Source organism: Taudactylus pleione, unplaced genomic scaffold (genome assembly GCF_031769625.1).
Source record: "Taudactylus pleione unplaced genomic scaffold, aTauple2 ptg000332l, whole genome shotgun sequence".
Classification (NCBI taxonomy): domain Eukaryota; kingdom Metazoa; phylum Chordata; class Amphibia; order Anura; family Myobatrachidae; genus Taudactylus; species Taudactylus pleione.
The window spans coordinates 5,142,286-5,164,384 of record NW_028284733.1 but is presented as its reverse complement, the minus strand read 5'-3'; the positions used below and the strand labels follow the sequence as shown (position 1 = coordinate 5,164,384).

The following is a 22,099-nucleotide window of genomic DNA, read 5'->3' as shown; positions in this document are numbered from 1 at the left end:
GTAAGAGCGGAGGGTTAGCGTTAGCCTGTGGGAGCGGAGGGTTAGCGTTAGCCTATTTGAGTGCAGGGTTAGCGTTAGCCTATGGGAGCAGAAGGTTAGGGTTAGTCTGTAAGAGTGGAGAATTAGCGTTAGCCAATAGGGGGCAGAAGGTTAGGGTTAGTCTGTAAGAGTGGAGGGTTAGTGTTAGCCTGTGGGAGCAGAGGGTTAGCGTTAGCCTGTGGTAGCGGAGGGTTAGCGTTAGCCTATTTGAGAGGAGGGTTAGTGTTAGCCTATGGGAGTGGAGTGTTAGGGTTAGTCTATTAGACCGGAGGGTTAGCATTAGCCTGTGGGAGTGGAAGGTTAGTCTATAAAAGCGGAGGGTTAGCGTTAGCCTGTTGGAGCAGAGGGTTAGGGTTAGTCTATAAGAGTGGAGGGTTAATGTTAGGCTGTGTGAGCAGAGGGTTAGGGTTAGTCTATAAGAGCGGAGAATTAGCGTTAGCCTCTGGGAGCAGAGGGTTAGGGTTAGTCTACAAGAGCGGAGTATTAGTGTTAGCCTCTGGGAGCAGAGGGTTAGGGTTAGTCTATTAGAGCGGAGAGTTAATGTTAGCCTGTGGGAGCGGAGGGTTAGGGTTAGTCTGTAATAGTGGAGGGTTAGCGTTAGCCTATTTGAGAAGAAGGTTAGCGTTAGCCTGTGGGAGCAGAGGGTTAGGCGCTAGGCGGAGGTTTGGTTAGAGTTCGGATTAGGGGCATTACTCACCACTAGATGAAAACCAGAAGTCATCATCACCTAACCGCTGGACCCAAAAGACAACACAGAGGCCCCTGAAGACCCACTAGTAGGTAAGTGATCGCTGTTTTGTCGACATTCTAATAATATCAACATTTCATCAGTGTCGGCATGATGAATGCAGACATGGTCAATGTCGACAAGCTATGCTTGTTGACAGTACAACTGTGTCGACAGTATGAATGTCAATAAAATATACTAGACTCAATATACACATGTTATGGCTGTATGCCCGCAGGCTACATACATTAGTACTATATAAAGATTATGTCATTTAGGATGAAGGGGCAATAATAAAAATGTTGGTTAATCTGAATACCGTAACAATTCCTATTTAGGGGCTGTTGTATAAATGGGTGTAAAAATATTAATTGGGTGCAAACTGTGCATACAGTCTCCACTTAGGTCAATTCCAGGTTACATGTCTGTCCCTGTGCTGTACTTATTGTCATGCCAAAACCGACTCTTACCGGGAATTGGTCTCATTTGAAATGAAAGAATCGTTTTTCACGTCTATTAAATAGGAACGGTAACAAAAGGGAAAAACTGAAATTTTGTATTAGTAAATATCAACTTTTCTGGAGAAACCAGATAATACGTATCAATCTCTGCATGGTATAAAAGTGCATCGCTGTGATATATATTTAACGGTTTAGGCAGTGTAAGCCAAGTAAGTGCTCAGACGTCCATTTTTTTATTGACTTGCTTCACTAAAATCGTCCGTGCTCGGCTCCCTACTGTCATACATTAATGTTTCCATAAAGTAAACGAACAAACAGATGCATACCAAGGACTTTATTTTATACTATGTATAGATGATATTTGTATGGTAACTGCAACTTACTATTAATAACACTGTGCAGTCACAGACAGACCTACCAGATTATATGAATTGGGTTCTGTAACTGCAACATTAACTTCTACCAAGGTCAAGCTATATCTGGGCGGACCACCTGAGGTCACGAGTTAATTCCTGACCAAGGCACGCTAAGTGTTTGCATGAGTCTTGGGTATGAAATATCGTCAGTCATGTCAACATTCATCATGTCATCATTTCGATATAGTCAAAATGTCGACATTGACCATGTCAACATTCATCAGGCTAACAGTGTCTACCTGATGAATGTCAAGATTTCGATATAGTGGGCCAGCGGTGACTTATCGTCTTCTGGCAGCTGCAGCAATGTCTTCTGGAACCCAGCGGTCATGTGACAGAGCTCCAATCCTCAAGCTTTCTAGTAAGTATTTCTCCGCTACCCCTAATTCCTAAATCTCCCTAAAGTGCCTCACCCTAACCTCCCCATGGCCAAATAATAACCTCCCCATTAGCAAAACCCTAACCTCCCTGCAGACTAACCCTAACCAACCTGCAGCCTAACCTTCCCACATGCAGTCTAACCCTAACCTTCCCACCTGTAGCCTAACCCTAACCTCCCCTCACAGCTTAATTCTAACCTTCCCACCCACAGTCTAACTGTATACTTCCCACCCGCAGCCTATCCCTAACCTTCCCACCCACAACCTAGCCTTAACCTTCCCACCGGCAGCCTAACCCTATCCTTTGCACCTGAAGCCTAACTCTAACCTCCCCCCACAGCCTAACCCTAACCTTCTCACCTGCAGCCTAACCCTATCCTTCCCACCCACAGCCTAACCCTATCCATCCCACCCATAGCCTAACCCTAACCTCCCCCCACAGCATAACTCTAACCTTCCCACCCACTGCCTAACTGTATACTTCCCACCCGCAGCCTATCCCTAACCTTCCCACCCGCAGCCTAGCCCTAACCTTCCCACCCGCAGCCTAGCCCTAACCTTCCCACCCGCAACCTAGCCCTAACCTTCCCACCCGCAACCCTAACACTATCCTTTGCACCTGTAGCCTAACCCTATCCATCCCACCCACAGCCTAACCCTATCCTTCCCACCAACAGCCTAACCCTATCCTTCCCACCCATAGCCTAACCCTATCCTTCCCACCCATAGCCTAACCCTATCCTTCCGACCCACAGCCTAACCATATCCTTCCCACCCATAGCCTAACCCTATCAATCCCACCCAAAGCCTAACCCTAACCACCCCCCATAGCTTAACCTACCTTCCCACCCACTGCCTAACTGTATACTTCCCACCCGAAACCTAGCCCTAACCTTCCCATCGCAGCCTAGCCTTAACCTTCCCATCCACAGACTAACCCTATACTTCTCACCTGCAGCCTAAAACTAACCTTCCCCCGTAGCCTAACCCTATCCTCCCCACCCACAGCCTAACCCTAACCTTCCTACCCGCAGCCTAACCTTAACCTTACCACCAGCAACTTAACCCTAACCTTCCCACCTGCAGCCTAACACTAACCTCTCCCACAGCCTAACCCTGACCTGCCACCAAAGCCTAACCCTAACTTGCACCCGCAGCCTAACGCTAACTACCCCCCGCAGCCTAACCCTAACCTTCCCATTCGCAGCCTAATCCTAACCTCCTCCCGCAGTTTAACCCTAACCTGTCCACAGCCTAACCATAGCCTTCCCACTTACAGCTTAACCATAATGTTCACATCTGCAGCCTCACCCTCACCTTCCCACCTGCAGCCTAACACTAACCTCTCCCACAGCCTTACCCTAACTTCTCCCCACAGCTTAACCCTAATCTCCCTCCACAGCCTAACCTAACCTCCCCTCAGCCTAACCCTGACCTACCCCCACAGCCTAACCCTAACCTGCCCCCGCAGTCTAAAGCTAACCTCCCCCCACAGCCTAACCTTACCCTCACCTTGCAGCCTAACCCTAACCTTCCCATTTGCAGCCTAACCCTAACCTCCTCCCACAGCTTAACCCTAACCTGCCCGCAGCCTAACCCTAGCCTTCCCACTTACTGTAAAAATCCAAAAACTCAGCGCTAATTGAATATGTTATAAATCAGCAGATAATCGATGTTTATCAATAATATATAAAAATTCATCCAGATATTTATATAATTTGAGCAGCAGATTACATCAGTGTGCCTGTGGGATCACACAAAAAGATACACCTGGCAACCAGGTGCACCTAAAGATATAGCGAAAAATATACTGAATATCTGCGCTAATAATAAATGTAATTCAAAGAGAATTGATATTGGCAAATCATTACCAATACAAGATTTATAATGTAAAAAAAAAAATTTTTCTGTATTAATCCAATATGACCGGTCAATATATACACAGCAAAAATAATCACATACAATTGGAAATATAAATGAAAAATAAAAAAAAAAGAAACTACATAAGACATATATATAACCATATTACTATATTTCTTCTCCTGGTGAGATTGAAGATTACCAACTACAGATGCGGATATATGGATTAATATATGTTTTTATTTTTATTTTTTTCTGGATCCACCTCCTCCAGCTATCTTTTTTAGCACTAATAATATATCATATAGTAATATGGTTATATATCAGTCTTATGTAGTTTCTTTATTTATTTAATTTATTTATTTTTATTTTTCATTTTTATTTCCAATTGTATGTGATTATTTTTGCTGTGTATATATTGACCGGTCATATTGGATTAATACAGTAAAAACATTTTTTACATTATAAATCTTGTATTGGTAATGATTTGCCTATATCAATTCTCTTGGAATTACATTTATTATTACCGCAGATATTCAAAATATTTTTCGCTTCCCACTTACAGCCTAACCATAAGTTTCCCATCTGCAGCCTCACCCTAACCGTCCCACCGGCAGCCTAACACTAACCTCTCTTGCAGCATAACCCTAACCTAGTTGTTCTCTCAATAGCGGCTGCGCGGATATGCAAATTCTAATCTCAGCCTTCCTTTTATGCGGGATGGTGCGATGGAGGGTACTTTCAGGCTGTGTGGTCTGTGCATTTGCAATGGAGATTGTAAACACTCCAACATCGATGTAACATCGTTGCACTATCGACATTTGTGGTAGCCCTGCATCTACATTAGCTACTCTCCTCTAATCCAACTAAACATGGCCTCTAAGGCAGTGTATTTGTGATTAGTATTCTAGCAGCGTTCCCAGACACCACATGACACCCCCATGAGACAGTCCCTTTGTGCGATCACTTTAGGTCACTTCCCAGTCTCCATTGAGAAACGTCCAGGGATCCCGGGCCATCATTATCATATAGGCACACTGGGCAGCTGCCCAGGGCCCCAAGATTATAGGGGCCTTTGAGCAGTGGCAGGCTGGGCCAGGGGGCATCTACATGGAGAGTGTGCTCGCTCCGTGCATAGGGCAGCCAGCTAAGGGACAGGCAGAGAAAGATGATTTTGTTGAAAGTACCAATAAATCTAAAGGTTTAATTTTATTGACTATTTACATTTGTATTCCCATGAATGATTAGATAGGGGCCCCACTGGGTTGCTTTGCCCAGGGCCTACAATGCTGATAAGACGGCCTTGCGCAAACCCCTTCGCCAGTGTTAGCGATTCACATTTGTGAACAGCATTACTCACATTATTTTGCACATGTGCATTAAGGGTTAATGAGACTTTTTGTGCATGCGCATTAGCAAAACATCGCTCAACTGAGTAAATATCGTCACCGAGTGCATCTCTAAATCAGGTTCCTTAATACATCATGTAGTATGTGAAATTAGTGACTCATTGTTAGCAGAAGGGGGAGGGTTACAGTAGGTTTGAATTTGGTAGAGAGAGAAACTTATATAGCGACAGAAGTGGCCATATAATAAGGAAACTGAGGAGCAGAGTCTCAGGCTAATATTGTCATTGTGGTTACTCAAAGTTCCACTGCTGATTTGGTAACTGACAACATAATGGCAGTTTTATTCCTTCCATGAAGCTGGATTATAATTAACCTTAGATGTATTTCATCAGCCTCTACAATGGGTGATTCATCATTTATATCTTGCTGTGGTTGGTAGAGTACAGACTTTTTTTCTGTTATTATTACCATTAATATTGGAACGTTGTAGAACACACATATCTTCACTTCCTGTACATTGCATGGTGTCCTCAGTGTAGCACCAGTCAGATGTAGCCGAAATGCAAGACCGGCAGGTCAGTCCGTTTGGCTGGTAGCTATTGCTGGGTACTGTAAAACATGGAGATAAAACATGCAATATGTACTGTATGTCGTACTCCTATGTCTATTTCATTTAATATACTGACATTTTATAAAGTAATCTGACTTCTTGGCATCTAACATAACCTACATTGATAATTTAGTCCACACTCCTTATGTATCTCATTAGAATAATTGCTGTAAGTAATTATATATGCATATTCAGCGCCGTAACAAGGGGCCACGTTGCCAGCACAGGCCACCCCTCCTCCATGTGACATCATATGGAGGGGCTGGGGCCACAACCGCCAGGAATTACAGCAATGCCCGGAGAATCCTCAGGATGGGCCGGGGGGCTGTAAGGGCAGAAGTTTGCACGTCTGAAGCATCCTAAGGACACTCCAGGCAGCACTGCTGCAGAGAGTCTGGGTGCAAGTGCTTCCCAGGTGCTAGCCAGGTGCAGGGGCCGTGGGTGAGCATTGGTGCCACCCACAGGGCTCTGTGCTCTGAGCAGTGGCACATCTCGCACACCCCGAGTTATGGCCCTGTGCATATTAGAAACCACAGAAGAGATACACAACATTTTAATGCACAGGGCAATAGGTCATGGGACCTCCTTAGTGACATGTTATCTTTTTTGTTTTACAGTAGAGGGCACAGTACTCTTTATATTACGCACATTACTCTTTATATTACTTTACGCACTGTAAAAATATAGAATCTATCTTGTTCTATATAGTCTTTTTAATTTAAATTCTAAATAGAATTTCTGTCTTTAAGCTAGGAAAATGTAACATGTACGCACAAGGTTAAGGTACTCTGCTGATAATGAATAATGGGCCTCTCTCTGTGAATAGCTGATGAAATAATGTGTATTCTGAACATATGTAATGCCTAAGCAACTTGAAAGAGTATAAATATGTGAACTGTAGGGACATTAAAGTTGAAGAGATACTTAAACCATGCGTGTGTTCTGTATTTCTTTCCGGCAGTTCCCAGCACCTTGAGGGCCAAGAACTCGGTCCACTGCCTTAGGGAATGGGACATCTTTTCAGCATGGAGGCCCCACCGAGATACCCAGCATAGCTGACCAGTGGACAGGACATCAGGGCGTGGTCTGAGGGTGGAGATGCCAGGACAAAATCCCCTGTGAGTAAAAAACGTTTTGCTCTCTTGGCATCTGTACCCTCATTTCACCTAACTTTATGTCCTTGAGGTCAGTCCTGGGTATTTATTGGTCAACCTGGAGGTGTTGTTGTTCTGTCGTTATATGTTTAGTGAATGATAGGTGAATGTTTGAAGTCTTGTTTGTCTGTGTGTTATGTACCAAACCTGTCCTAAATGCATTTGTTGAGTAACTATTGCTATTACCCACTGATTCAACTTCAGAAGAGGGCCACACTCAGAGGTGTGTTTATGAAGTAGAATAATTCCATGAAATTCCATTAGACTTAGAAAACTATATCAGACGGGCACTGGGAGGGAGTATTTGATACATTTACAGCAATGTGTTGTCATTTTTTAGTGTCTAAAGAACAGAAAGGTAGAGCCTGGCAGACAATGTGTTCAGAATTAGGAGGAGATTCGCATCCAGTCAATAGTGTTAATAACTGAAACAGGAAAATTCAGGCCCTGATTCAGAGCCGGATGCTCTGACAGAGCGCTCGCTCTGAATCAGGGCGGGCCTTCTGGATTTTTAGAACGGCCTCCTGGCTGCTTGAATAGCTGTGGGTGACCACCCACAGCAATAGCGAGCGGCCAGGAAGATGGTCGCGATGGTCAAGACCATCACGATCATCGGGCTTGCGATGAGACCCTTGTGGTAGGGTCTTGTGGCCGCAAGCCCCAGAGAGATTTCGGCTCTAACAGAGCCAAAATCTCTTCCACTGACATCACTCGTGATGTCAGTGGGGCCGCCCCCAAACGGAGGCGTTCACATGGGAATGCCTCCGGTTGGGCAGCCACTCCCCTGGCCCACCCACCAAAGGGGGCGAGCTGTCACTCAACATCGACAGCTCGCCCCCTTTGTTGCGAGACCCGGAGAGACGGAGTGCCCATCGCTATCCGGGTCTCGCGCATGCGCACGATGGAGCCGGCTCCCTCATGCGCATGTGCACTGACCCACCATCGAGCCAGTTGCGAGCGCACAGTGTTTGCGACCGGGTCTGAATCAGGCCCTCAGTCCGTGACTGTCAGCCTACAGATAAACATTTGATATTATTCCTGTGGACAGGAATAATGACCTCTAAAGAGGAGGGCCACCTCTACAGAGGAGGGCCAATAGGCCTGATACTTGAGTCATAAGGTATTTTGACTCGGCAAGCTAGACAAGGGACTGTTCTAGCATTGGAAACTAGCAATAGTAAGCCGGTACCTGAGGGTACTGTCACTCAGGTAATAAAGAAGCTTTATGGAATTCACAAAGTGGAACATTTGAAGAAAAAGGTTTAAAAAAAGGCTGACATCCCATAGACTGGCTGGTCACAAAATGATATTGAGGAGAAGAAGCAGAGGTTATTTTAATAAATATAATCTAGATGACACACTGAATGGTCTGATTGAGAAATTAATTAGACTTGAATTACAATAGAGAAACAACCTCTAGATGCCCACCTAAATTAAAATTACAGAGAAATGTTGCATTTTATATAAATTAGTTTTTTCATTTTCAAAATATATATTTATAGTATTGCTATTGCTAAACCATGTATTTTGTAATGTAAAGACATGCTGTGATAGAGTTTCTGCTGATGACAAAGGAGTATCTTGAATGCAGAAATTCACTGAAACTGAATGCCGTTATATGTACGATGTAATGGGCCCATGTGTATATGATATAAAAGAGAGTTGAGTGAACTTGTGGTGAAAGAGTTAATGTTCTAGTTCTGAGTCGAGAGATGCGAGTGAGTTGCCATTTTCTATGGGACGCCCATATATATATATATATATATATATATATATATATATATATATATAAAAAGTCAGGTGCATAAATATTGGGACATTGACAGAATTTTAATAATTTGGCCTCTATTCACCACCACAATGGTTTTGAAATGAAACAAACAAGATGTGCTTTAACTGCAGACTTTCAGATTTAATTTGAGGGTAATTACATCCAAATCAGGTGAACGGTGTAGGAATTACAATGGTTTCTAATATGTGCCTCCCACTTTTTAAGGGGCCAAAAGTAATGGGACTATCACCTCAAAAGCTATTTCATAGACAGGTGTAAGTTATTCCCTCATTATTTCATTATCAATTAAGTAGGTAAAAGGTCTGGAGTTGATTCTAGGTGTGACATTTGCATTTGGAATCAGTTGCTGTCGACTCTCAATATGAGATCCAAAGAGCTGTCACTATCAGTGAAGCAAGCCATCATTAGGCTGAAAAATCAAAACAAACCCATCAGAGAGATAGCAAAAACGCACCGGAGAGCTCAGCAATACCAAAAGACCCGGAAGACCACGGAAAACAACTGTGGTGGATGACAGAAGAATTATTTCCCTGGTGAAGAAAAACCCCTTCACAACAGTTGGCCAAATCAAGAACACTCTCCAGGAGGTAGGTGTATATGTGTCAGTCAACAATCAAGAAAAGACTTCACAAGAGTGAATATAGAGGGCTCACCACAAGATGTAAACCATTGGTGAGCCACAAAAACAGGAAGACCAGATTAGAGTTTGCCAAACAACATCTAAAAAAGCCATTACAGTTCTGGAACAACATCATATGGACAGATGAGACAAAGATCAACTTGTACCAGAGTGATGGGAAGAGAAGAGTATGGTCCAAAACATACCACCTCATCAGTGAAGCATGGTGGTGGTAGTGTAAAGGCGTGGGCATGTATGGCTGCCAATGGAACTGGTTCCCTTGTATTTATTGATGATGTGACTGCTGGCAGCAGAATGAATTCTGAAGTGTTTCCGGCAATATTATATGCTCATATTCAGTCAAATGCTTCAGAAATCATTGGACGGCGCTTCACAGTGCAGATGGACAATTACCCAAAGCATACTGCAAAAGAAACCAAAGAGTTTTTTAAGGCTAAAAAGTGGAATGTTATGCAATGGCCAAGTCAATCCCATGACCTGAATCCGATTGAGCATGCATTTCACTTGATGAAGACAAAACTGAAGGGAAAATTCCCCATGAACAAGCAGGAACTGAAGACATTTGCAGTAGAGGCCTGGCAGAGCATCACCAGGGATGAAACCCAGTGTCTGGTGATGTCTATGCGTTCCAGACTTCAGGCTGTAATTGCCTGCAAAGGATTTGCAACAAAGTATTAAAAAGTGAAAGTTAGATTTAGGATTGTTTAGTTTGTCCCATTACTTTTGGCCCCTTAAAAAGTGGGAGGCACATATAGAAACCGTTGTAATTCCTACACCATTCACCTGATTTGGATGTAATTACCCTCACATTAAATCTGAAAGTCTGCAGTTAAAGCACATCTTGTTTGTTTCATTTCAAAGCCATTGTGGTGGTGAATAGAGGCCAAAATATGAAAATTCTGTCAATGTCCCAATATTTATGCACCTGACTGTATATATATATATAAAAAATTAGCATTGCAAGATTGAAGAATGGATTGATTTTGAATGCATTAATAATTAAATTTAGTATTTGTTATTGTCTAGGAATACTGATACTGTCTCTGTAACTTGTGTGAAGAATAAGAGAATGCAGATACAGACTGTAATTATAAAAAAAAAATGGGAGTAGTTTTTCTTTTGATTGCTGCATGTACAGCTGGAATCAGTATGAAATACCGGCGGCCCTGTGGCCGACAGTTCGAATCCCGTCAGCGCCTGTACATGACAGGCGTCTAGATACTGACACCGGTCATTTATCCCACGCCGGGATAAAGCAATCGGGAAGCCGGCTGTCGGGATTAAGACAGTCGGTTTTTCCGATTGCATCCTGTACAGCTTCCCTAACAACATGCTTTATCAGTTCATGATTTTTTTTGAAACAGCTGAATAATGTATGCTTACAAACTAAGATGTTAATTGCTTCAGACGAGCAGAAATTATTTTACAAATATAGAATATAGGCAGTTCACAATGCCAGTTGGTTAGATATGACTGAACTGAACTGATCAAAAAGTACCTGTACCAAAGACACTTAAACAATTGATAGGATTTTTTAGGTCTTATCACATATTGATGTACTTAAACATGATAAGCAACAGGGATCATCGACACTCACAGAACAACAGGAACTTAAAAGTGACATTATATTAGCTCCAGCATTAGCTCTGCCACATTACAGCAGTTATTAGAGCAGCACCCACATGTATATTATTGAATCCAGTGTCACCTCTTCCCAAGGATTCAAGAGGAGGGAGGTGGTGTTGGAATGCTGGTGTGGGGAGACACTGACTGATCAGATATGCTAATTAATAGTAGCGTTGTTAGTGACAGTGACAGCAGCATAAAGTATGTAAAAAACAAGATGTAAACCACAATGTTTTTTTTTTTTTTTCTTCCTCAGTCAGCTGTGAACATAATTGCATTCAGTTATGCAAGAGTATAATGGACTCAAATGCTTACTTTTTTTATTTCTCATTTTATTTCTTTAATAATTATTATTTTTTTGAATTAATTAAATTTTTTTGATAGGTCATGTAGATTATGTAGATTGCATTAGATTTTTCTTTGCTGCTTTTTGAAATGCCGACAAATTTAGTTTTAATTGAGGTCAAAAGCACATACCAGAGAAAATACCCCAGAAGTAAGAGCCAATGCTCTATCAAACCAAGCCGGCCAAACAGGCCGCAGTTGAACCCGTACCTGATATTTTGATACTGATGGCCATAAACACCAGAGACATTCGACATGGACCGCTTTAAACGTTGCAGGCACAGGTTCCTCAGAAAGAAGTATAAGCTTGGACAAGACGAGGTGCACGACTTCAGGTGATGGATGGATGGTTGAGCACCACCTCTGTCTGCCACGTGCACTGTTCTCAGTCTGAGCCCAAATACTTCATGGAAGCACTCATCAGTTTGGAGACACTATGGTAAAAATAGCCAAGAAGCACTGGATAGCCCCAGGCTTCAGTCAGGCTGAAAAGGACTACCCCTAATTGTTGCACAACCCAGGAAAAGTGATCAAGGTACTAGAAGAAAGAGTACCCCACAGATATGCTATTCCTTCCAGAAACTTTAGATTGATTTCATCTAGTTAGTTAAGTGTTGGGTATGTCCTGTGCTCAGACCTGTTGTCAAATTGACTATGGTTTTGCAAGGTAGCAAACACAAAAGAACAATAGGAAAATAAATTGCAGAAGTAATTTGGACATATGAAGTACTTGAGGTATAGAGAGTGATAAAGGTACACATTTTACTGAAAACATTTTTTGGATGTATCTTGGTGGATCTGAGAATAAATAGGCCCCAAAGCAATGATACAGTGTAAAGACTGAACTATGCACTAAAATTGAACTATAAAAGTGTTTGTTAGAATGTTTATTTATAATATGGTTGTTAGTCAAGAACACTCCCAGTGGGAAACGTAGGATGATAGCTTATGTAATACTATTTAGTATAGCTGTCAGAACAGGATGTGATTTCCTACAACAGTTACAATATTAGCATGGTGACTTGACTCAATATGTGATGCATATAGTATATAGTATATAATAGAAACTAACCAAAGTCCACCACCAGGTGTTCTCTTATATTCCAGTTCCCAATTCAGATTGCAGCACCTACAAACTGCAACCAGATTATTGTGTCGTGATGAAGAAGCATCTGAGGAAAGTCCTACAACCCAGATATGAGGGTCCTTATCAAGTTCTCTTAACCACTCTGATGGCAGTAAAGAACACTTGGAATGCCTTACACTGCAAGATTTTTACACAAAGGGAGTTGGAGTAATTTGAAGTTATGAATAGATATATGTTGTTAGGCCCTAAGCCAGACAAAGGCTTGTGAGGATGTACTGTATACTATGCTTCGTCCTAGTTATAGTTTATCAATATCCGGACTCAGTGTAAAGAATGCACACAATATAGAAGCTTCAGCCAGACTATTTGATAATGTTACAGATGAAATATTTGATGTGATTGAAATAATTACTAAGGAGTTGAAATTCCAGTCCTTGACTATCTCACAGCTGCACATGGAGGTATGCGTAAAATAGTGAAACCAGTTTGCTACAGTTATATAACTGATAATTTCTCTGACCCGATATATGTACACTTGGAGAAAGTTAAAGAATTGAAGGAACAGCTTAGGAAAATGCATAATGATCCAGATTATGATATTTAAAGTAATGGATGGTTTTCATTGTTAAATCCGGTATATTGGTTCAAGGGAACAGGAGGATGGCTTTCAGGTATCCTAATGCTAATAGCTAAAGAATTAGCATTACTAGTAATAATTTATTTTGTTGTTAGACTTGTTGTATGGCTAATAAGGAAATTTACTTACACCTGATTACTGTTCAAGGTTTAAAGCATCCAAAGAAACATCAAATACAACTATGGCCCTGCTACATGAATACACCCAGAACTTCTGTGTAATCTAAACGACAAGGGAACTATTACTTGGCAGAGACCTGTGCGAACAATTTATGGCAATAATAAATTACTTTTACAAGAACACGGATGGAAAAGAAGACACAGAACTTTAGGGACTAAGGGACTCATCGCCTATGTGGTCTTGAATGGGCACTGCCCAATGCAGCTACCTCGTTAGAAGGGATAAATTTGTTGTGTGAAGTGGGGACCAGATACGTAGGGGGTGGGCCATGGCTAGGTAAGCTAGATAGACAATAGTATGTAAGATTTGAATAAAAAAGTAGGGAAAATGTAAAAGTATAGAATCTATCTTGTTATAAATAGTCTTTTAAATTTAAATTCTAAATAGAATTTCTGTCTTTAAACTTGGAAAATGTAACATGTACGCACAAGGTTATGTGATAAGGAATGTTTATTCAAATTCTGTGTTAAGGTACTCTGCTAATAATGAATAATGGGCCTCTCTGTGAATAGCTGATGAAATAACGAGTATTATGAACATATGTGATGCCTAAGCAACTTGAAAGAGTACAAATATGTGAACTGCTGGGACATTAAAGTTGAAGAGATACTGAAACCATGCGGGTGTTCTGTATTTCTTTCCGGCAGTTCCAAGCACCTTGAGGGCCAAGAACTCAGTCCACTGCCTTAGGAATGGGACATCTTTGTCAGCACATTATTCTTTATATTACGCACATTACTCTTTATATTACTCACATTACTCTTTATATTAAGCACATTACTCTTTATATTACTTTACACACATTACTCTTTATATTACTTACATTACTCTTTATATTACATTATGCACATTACTCTTTATATTACGCACATTTCTCTTTATATTACTTTACGCACATTACTCTTTATATTACGCACATTACTCTTTATATTACACACATTACAATTTATATTACTTTATGCACATTACTCTTTATATTACGCACATTACTCTTTATATTACTCACATTACTCTTTATATTACTTTACGCACATTACTCTTTAAATTACTTTATGCACATTACTCTATATATTACGCACATTACTCTTTATATTACACACATTACTCTTTATACTACTTTATGCACATTACTCTTTATATTACGCACATTACTCTTTATATTTCTTTACGCACATTACTCTTTATATTACGCACATTACTCTTTATATTACTTTACGCACACTACGCTTTATATTATGCACATTACTCTTTATATTATGCACATTACTCTTTATATTGCGCACATTACTCTTGATATTACGCACATTACTCTTTATACTACTATACACACATTACTCTTTATATTACACACATTACTCTTTATATTACTCACATTACCCTTTATATTACTTTACGCACATTACTCTTTATATTACGCACATTACTCTTTATATTACTTTACGCACATTACTCTTTATATTACTCATATTACTCTTTATATTATGCACATTACTCTTTATATTATGCACATTACGCTTTATATTATGCACATTACTCTTTATATTACTCACATTACTCTTGATATTACTCACATTACTCTTTATATTACGCACATTACGCTTTATATTACGCACATTATGCTTTATATTATGCACATTACTCTTTATATTGCGCACATTACTCTTGATATTACGCACATTACTCTTTATATTACTATACGCACATTACTCTTTATATTACGCACATTACTCTTTATATTACGCACATTACTCTTTATATTACTTTACGCACATGACTTTATATTACTCAAATTACTCTTTATATTACGCACATTACGCTTTATATTATGCAAATTATGCTTTATATTACGCACATTACGCTTTATATTATGCACATTACTCTTTATATTGCGCACATTACTCTTGATATTACTCACATTACTCTTTATATTACACATTTTTTCAAAATGAAATAGATCTTGTTGGGCTGATTCTATGTTAGATGCTCCAGCGTCTGTGTGTGCGTCTTTTGCTACTGTAATATGCGTTAATGTGTGCACTAGCCCTTCCATGGTGTACATCTGTGCGTCTGCATGTACAAAGACTACGACACCCACTTTGAGCGTCTTTAGATGCTGAATACAATTTGGTGCATTTTTCAATCACAACTGTCTCTCTGTGCGTATACTGTGGGATACATGTGTTGTGCGGCATTTTAGAGACTAATGGTGCGTTCACACGGTACGATTAAAATGCACAATATGAACGATAACAAAATCGATCATATCGTTAACATTCATATCGTGCATTTTTCGTGCCTCTAACCCACCAGCGACCTGCGATGCGCGGGCACGTATGGACGATAAAGATATCATCCATCGACCGTGCATGCAGGCCAACCTGGTCGATATCGACCAGGTTACTATAGGGACCCACAATCGTTGATCGCGGGTCACTAGCCGTCGTTGGTGGGTTGGTGGTATGCTGGATGGTTGATTTCGATCATCCAGCACACCTGGGAGATCATTCAATGATATCGTTATCGTTAACGATCGCCCCGTGTATATGCACCATAAGGGGTAAATTTACTAAAGGTTGAATTTAAATCAATCTAAATCGATCTAACTTGATATCATGCTTCAGGGGCTAAATCACACATTTACTAATACAATTTTTTACATTGATTTTGAAGTGTTCATAAATGTGCGATTTAGCCTTTGAAATGCAACATTGATGTAGATCGATATAGACTGTTTTAAAATAGATTAAAATCAACCTTTAGTATATTTGCCCCTTAGACACATGCACAGTTGAAAAACAAGGGCGCAATGCAAGAATATTGGAAGATACGTACTATAATTCTGGGCTAGACCAAAGGAATGTAATATAAGACCATACTTGCCAACTCTCCCTCATTGTCAGGGAGACTCCCTGAAATAGTAGCAATCTCCCTGTCTCCCTGAAGAGTCTAGCAATCTCCCTAATTTCAACCTTACCCCTATTATGAAGCTGTTATATTAAAAAACAGAGATAAATACATTCAAATAGGATCATTAGTGTCATTTCCTTGCATTGGTTATTATAAGGCACAATGGGCCTGATTCAGACCCACTTGCGAGCGGCTGTCTGCTCGCAAGTGGGTCGATGGTGTGCACTGCGCATGCGCACGACGGAGGGAGGGCTAAGGACTTTCCTTCGCTCGTTGTGTCTGATCAAAGGGGACGTGATGTCGATGTTGATTGACAGCACGCCCCCTTTGGTGGGCGTGCCGGGGCGTGCCTGCCAGATGGAGGCGTTCCCAAGGGAATGCCTACCGTCAGAAGCCGGCCCCACTGACATCACTAGTGATGTCAGTGGGAGTGATTTTGGCTCTGATAGAGCCAAAATCACTCCTGGCCTTGCGGTTGAGAAACTCAACCGCAGGCTTCTGCTCGCACTGGCGATGGTCGCAATGGTCAAGACCATCGTGACCATCAGCCTGCACGCTCGTATATGCTGTGGGTGGTGACCCACAGCTATACGAGCGTCCAGGAGGACGCTCCATAGTTATGGAGGTGGGCCCTGATTCAGAGCGAGCGCTCTGGTCAGAGCGTCGGGCTCTGAATCAGGGCCAATGATCCCTATGAATTTCTGAAAAGTAATAGTGTGTTTTCATCAACAAACAATTCTTACTAACTGCTTTTGGGCTGGTTTACATTTGGATGTAAGTCAGGTTTAGGACACGCCACTCAGATTTATCAGTACACGCCCACTGTAACACGCGCTCATAGGTGCTGCTTTCACTATCTCCCTGAAATGCTTTTTCAAAAGTAGGCAAGTATGTATAAGACTTACATGTAGGTACTGCAGGAGTACAGTTATCAGTGTAACAGCAGGTAGTGGCCATCTTCATGTTGCTATTGGGGACACTGAGGCTTCCAGGTGTATTACACCGAGCTTTAGGTACACAAGATATTTCATATATTTCAGAGACTGTCATCCCATCTGTACAAAGAGAATGATAAAAATATATATTATATACAGTGCTAAAGGGAAGATGTCCCTGCTTTATGGTCAATAAATGTTCTTAAAGGGGGTTCCCACCTGCAACTTAAAAATGACCAACCTCCTGCCTTCCCAATAATTGCCCTTTGGTGGGGTTCAACCACTAGGACCTATATCACTGTCTCTTTTTAGCAGTGCCCCATCACTTACATATAGCTGGAACATCTACAAACCACTTATGTTTCTGTTCATCTCTCTCTGTAGTGGTCTAATGAAACTTACCATGAAACTAAAATCTTCTATTTACCTCTTTCCATTACCTATGATCAGTTATTCTGCAAGTTATAAATATTATTTTGTATTCATATAATGAACACTAACCGATAGCCAAGTCTCACATACAAATGTCCCATCACTGAGTCCCAGAAGGATAATCCTTCCATTTTTAATTCTCTCCCATATGGTAAAGACTATCCATCTTTTTCTTTCTATCTTTCATACATGTGGAGCCCTTTTCAGGATGAGGGGTAAGTTTAATAAGGGTCGATTTTGTGTTTTGGTCATTTTTCCGTTGATTTTGCAAATCGACCAATAACTGAATATTTACTAAGGGCCAAACTGACATAAAACCGACCAAAAACCTGACTTTAGAACACTTTGGACTATAACAATTGATGCTTTTACTTAGAGAAGACGAGGATCTGCAGATTTACTAAAGGTTGGTTTTTAAACCCGACCGATAACCAACAGCAAAATGACGGCCAACCCTTCCAAACAATAGATCAGACTGTTGCAGGCGAAATTGGGAGAAGCACTGCACAGATCATTATGATCGGCGCAGGGTTCCTAGGTGTAAAAATAGTTTTAAAAAAAATAAATAAATAAATGTGTGGGTTCCACCCTACATCCATAACCATCACTTTACCTCTCAGCCTTGTCTGGTACTGGAAAATTGGGAGGAAGTTCCCCAGTTTTTCCAATAACCAGCACCAGGCTAAACCAGCTTGGGGGGCTTGTGCTATAGCAGGGAGACAACATGATGTCCCCCTGTCATACCATAACTGGTGAACCCAAGCCTGAAATTCCTCGAGAAGTCAAGACCCCATAAATAAAATAGGGTCCTCCCTCCTGAGAAACATGTAGTCCATCTGTAAAGAACAATATTATTGTCTATTTATACCCCACACCCACCACCAGCAGAGGTGCAGGGAATAGCAGTGGCAGATTTTACCTAGAGGCTGCAGGGCTGCAAACCCCCCCCCCCCAGTGACATCTGCCACCTCAGTGTAGTCAGTGCAGTCTGTGACAGGACAGGAAGCCCCAGTCGAGGTGTTTTTTGCCATTCTGGGCTACGATTAGCAGAGACTGGCTTCCACTGGAAGCTGCTGCACTGCCTTTTGGAGAGCCCTACATGGCTTCTTGGTGCTGCAGCCAAAGCAATCCCTAGAAGTCAGTGTTATGCACATGCGCCAGTCCCAGCACCTGCCAGCTGAGGTGTCGAGAGCCGTGCCGGGCCCGGGGGAATAAGGGGGCATGGCCTAATCGTGGTAGGCATGGCCACATCCCCTTGAGCTAAAAAAAACACTTCTGCTGCGCCGTGCGCTAGGGAGGGGGTGCTGTATGCCCCTCAGCCTGGCACGAAGCTGGTGGGGGCGCGATCAGTGTGATCACTCCCCCTCACAGCCATAGGAGACTGCTCCGGCTGCTGCTGCTGTGTGCTGGGCTGCTGTGAGGGAGGGGGTGCAGTGCCGGAACCGGGCCCCTCTAGCAAGCCCTGGGCCGGGTAAATAGTACCCGCTCACCCCCCCTCTCGGCGCCCCTGGGTGCCAGATCAGCAGCAGCGACAGCAGGAGCCGCTGCTGGACCAGGCATTCAGCCCAGGGCTGGTCGTCCTTTGGAAGTCAGGACCCAGGGCCGGCTCTTGGGGTGTTCGACCAGTGCAGTCGAACATTGGCGCCACCCCATAGAGGGTGCACCCCTCCCCAACATCCCAATTTCAGTGAGAAAGTACTGTCCCGCTATACCACCCGTGGGCCGAAGTGGCCCACGGATGGTCAAATCGGGCGGTTGAAGACCCCCACTGCCGCAGCTGTGTGGTTATGCCAGAGCCCGGAGTAGCCGAATGGATGCTGCGCGTATGCGCGCGGCATCCATTCAGTGCTGGGAGAGGGCTGGGGGAAACCCAGCTAGTGACGGAGTGCTAGGCTTACCCCAGCCTGACATTATTTGGAGGCATGCCATGAGGGCACACCTCCAAATAATGTCACTTAGGGGGCGTGGCCTATCATAATTAGGCCACGTCACCATTTTGGGTATTGGGCGCTGTTAACTGAGCGGGCACAGGGTGCTCCGACCCCTGGCTCCGGCCCTGTGGGGACCCCATTTAATTTATGGGGTCCCACCATCTAGAGGAATTCTAGGCATAGGCTGATCAGATTGGTGCTGGCTTTCAATATGGCAGGTGGAACCCAAGCTGTGTGTTTCCTTGCTATTGTGTAAGCCCCCCGGCTGGTACCACCCAGTGCTGGTCATTCGAATATTGGAGGGACCCAAAGCCATTCCCCCCCCCCAACAAATTTTCCAGTATCAGAACAGGCTGAGAGGTCTGGGGCTGATTATTGAACTAGGGGGGGCCATGCATTTTTTTACATTTAACTATTTCATAGTGATCTGTGCAGTGTTTCTCTTTGGGTGAGTTTGCTGTCATTTTTGGACCTCTACTGTACTTTCAGTTGGTTTTGAACTGAAAAATCTAATTCAATGACTTGGAGCTGCAAAAACTTACTGACTTCAACGTTGGGTTTCAATTGAAGCTGAAACCTGACAGATGATAAATAGCCAGTTTTTAGACACAAACACACTGTTTTGGACAGTTTCAAAAATGACCACAAACTGAACTTTAGTAAAATTACCCCTAAGTCCCAGAAAGATAATCCTTCCATTTTTTTCTTCTCTCTCGCATGGTAAAGACTATGGCCTCATTCAGACCCGCTCGCAAGCGCTATGCGCTCGCAATAGGGTCGATGGTTGTGCATTGCGCACGTGCGGTGTGCACAATGCGCGTGTGCAAGCCCCGTAGCAAGTGAGAAATTCACTCGCTCCGGGGTTCGCTACAAACTGGGCGACTGTCGATGTTGATCGACAGCTTGCCCCGTTTTGTAGGCGGGGTGGGGTTGGGGGGTGGCTGGACAAACAGAGGTGTTCCTGAAGGAACGCCTGCCATTTGTGGGCGGCCCTACTGACATCACCAATGATGTCAGTAGTGAGCTTCCTGCTCTATTAGAGCCAGAAGCTCACTGGGGCTTGAGGCAGTTGAGACCCTAACATAAGGGTCTCGTCGCAAGCCCGATGGTCGCGACCATTGCAACCATCACCTGGCCGCTTGCAAAAGCTGTGGGTGACCACCCACAGCTTAGCGAGTGGCCAGGAGGCCGGCTTTAAATTAAAAAAAAGCGGCCGCCCTCATTCAGAGCGAGCGGGTCTGAATGACGGCCTATATATCAATTCTTTTCTTACAATCCTTTATTGATGTGGTCAGTGGAAGCACTTGTCACATTCAGCAGATTCACTTATTTCTATAAACAGTGATTGGGAATTGCAATTATTTTTAAATCACAGACTCTGCATAACATACTTGCTTTTGATGTTGTCCGGGTACTGCCGCACGCATTATCCGCGGGGCACAGCATGGATGTTCCAGAACAGGATAGAGAAGTGGAGCTCATACACTTTATGCATGTGAGCGAAAAACCTGCAATTGGAAAATAACAATGTAACAGATAGAAGTGCGAAACCAGATAACAGGATGACAAGAGCTCTTTTCTTCTAACAGATCATGTGATAACGGTGTCAATGCGATAATTGTATATACTGTGTATAATTGTGAGGTGGACACTCCAATAAAAGTAACACAGTCTGGGTAACAAAGGTAGAATTATTAAGAGGAAATATAAAGGATAGATAAAGATGAAATACCCAAGTGTTTATGACAGAAACATTGCTGACTGCTGAAATAAATACCTGATTTTTCTATATTTGTTGGAGTGCTGTTTACTTATTTATGGGTCTATGTACTAAGCCGTGGAGAGAGATAAAGTGATGGCAGATAAAGGGCCTGATTCAGACCCGTTCGCTAGGCTGCGTTGGGACGTAGCCTGCTGATGTTTGCAATCTACACATGCATACAAGATGCAGTGTGTGTGTGCGCAAACTAGTCCATGTGATCTGGGAAGCGTTCACACCCTGTACATAGACGCCCCGCAAGCATGAGTGACAGGATGAGCCGGTTGTGGGTGGTGACAGGGGGTGGTCGATGGTAACGGGGGTGTTGTGGTACGAATGCAGGCGTGTCTGTGCATTTGGACACCATTTCAGGGGCATGCATAATCCCTACGCAGCGTCAGCATTCACGTCACATGACTGAATTACACACAGCAGCACTCGCAGTGCTTGCGGCAGGGTATGGTCAGACACAAGTGCTGCGTATGGATCCGATGTTACTCGATGTTACCGATTGTTTGATACACTTCCTGGAGATGATGTGTGTTACTATGGGAAAGTGGGCGTCTTGTGTCAGGCTGGTGGGCGTCTAAATACATACCGCGATCGCATGGCAAAACATAGTGGGCATGCTAATGTCTTGCTAGCGATCATGGGATTTGCATACTTTGGCTGCTGATGGCTACGTGCGAATGCATCCAAGTGAACGGGTCTGAATCAGGCCCAAAGTACCAACCAATCAGCTCCTAACTGTCATTTTGTAGGCTGTATTTGAAAAATGACAGTTAGATGGTTGGTACTATTTCTCTCCAAGGCTTAGTACATAGAGCCTGAT

General features: G+C 42.8%; 1 protein-coding gene across 1 annotated transcript in view; it reads right to left on the bottom strand.

Moving 5' to 3' along the window:
• Positions 1 to 22,099, bottom strand: part of LOC148509114 (phospholipase A2 inhibitor NAI-like) — a 35,752-nt gene that overhangs the window by 6,805 nt on the left and 6,848 nt on the right. Inside the window, exons 2-4 of the mRNA XM_088443659.1 lie at positions 20,900 to 21,016; positions 17,116 to 17,265; positions 5,701 to 5,841 (exon numbers count right to left, since the gene is read on the bottom strand). Coding sequence (XP_088299785.1) covers positions 5,701 to 5,841; positions 17,116 to 17,265; positions 20,900 to 21,016 — 408 coding nt within the window. The remainder of the gene's footprint in view (positions 1 to 5,700; positions 5,842 to 17,115; positions 17,266 to 20,899; positions 21,017 to 22,099) is intronic.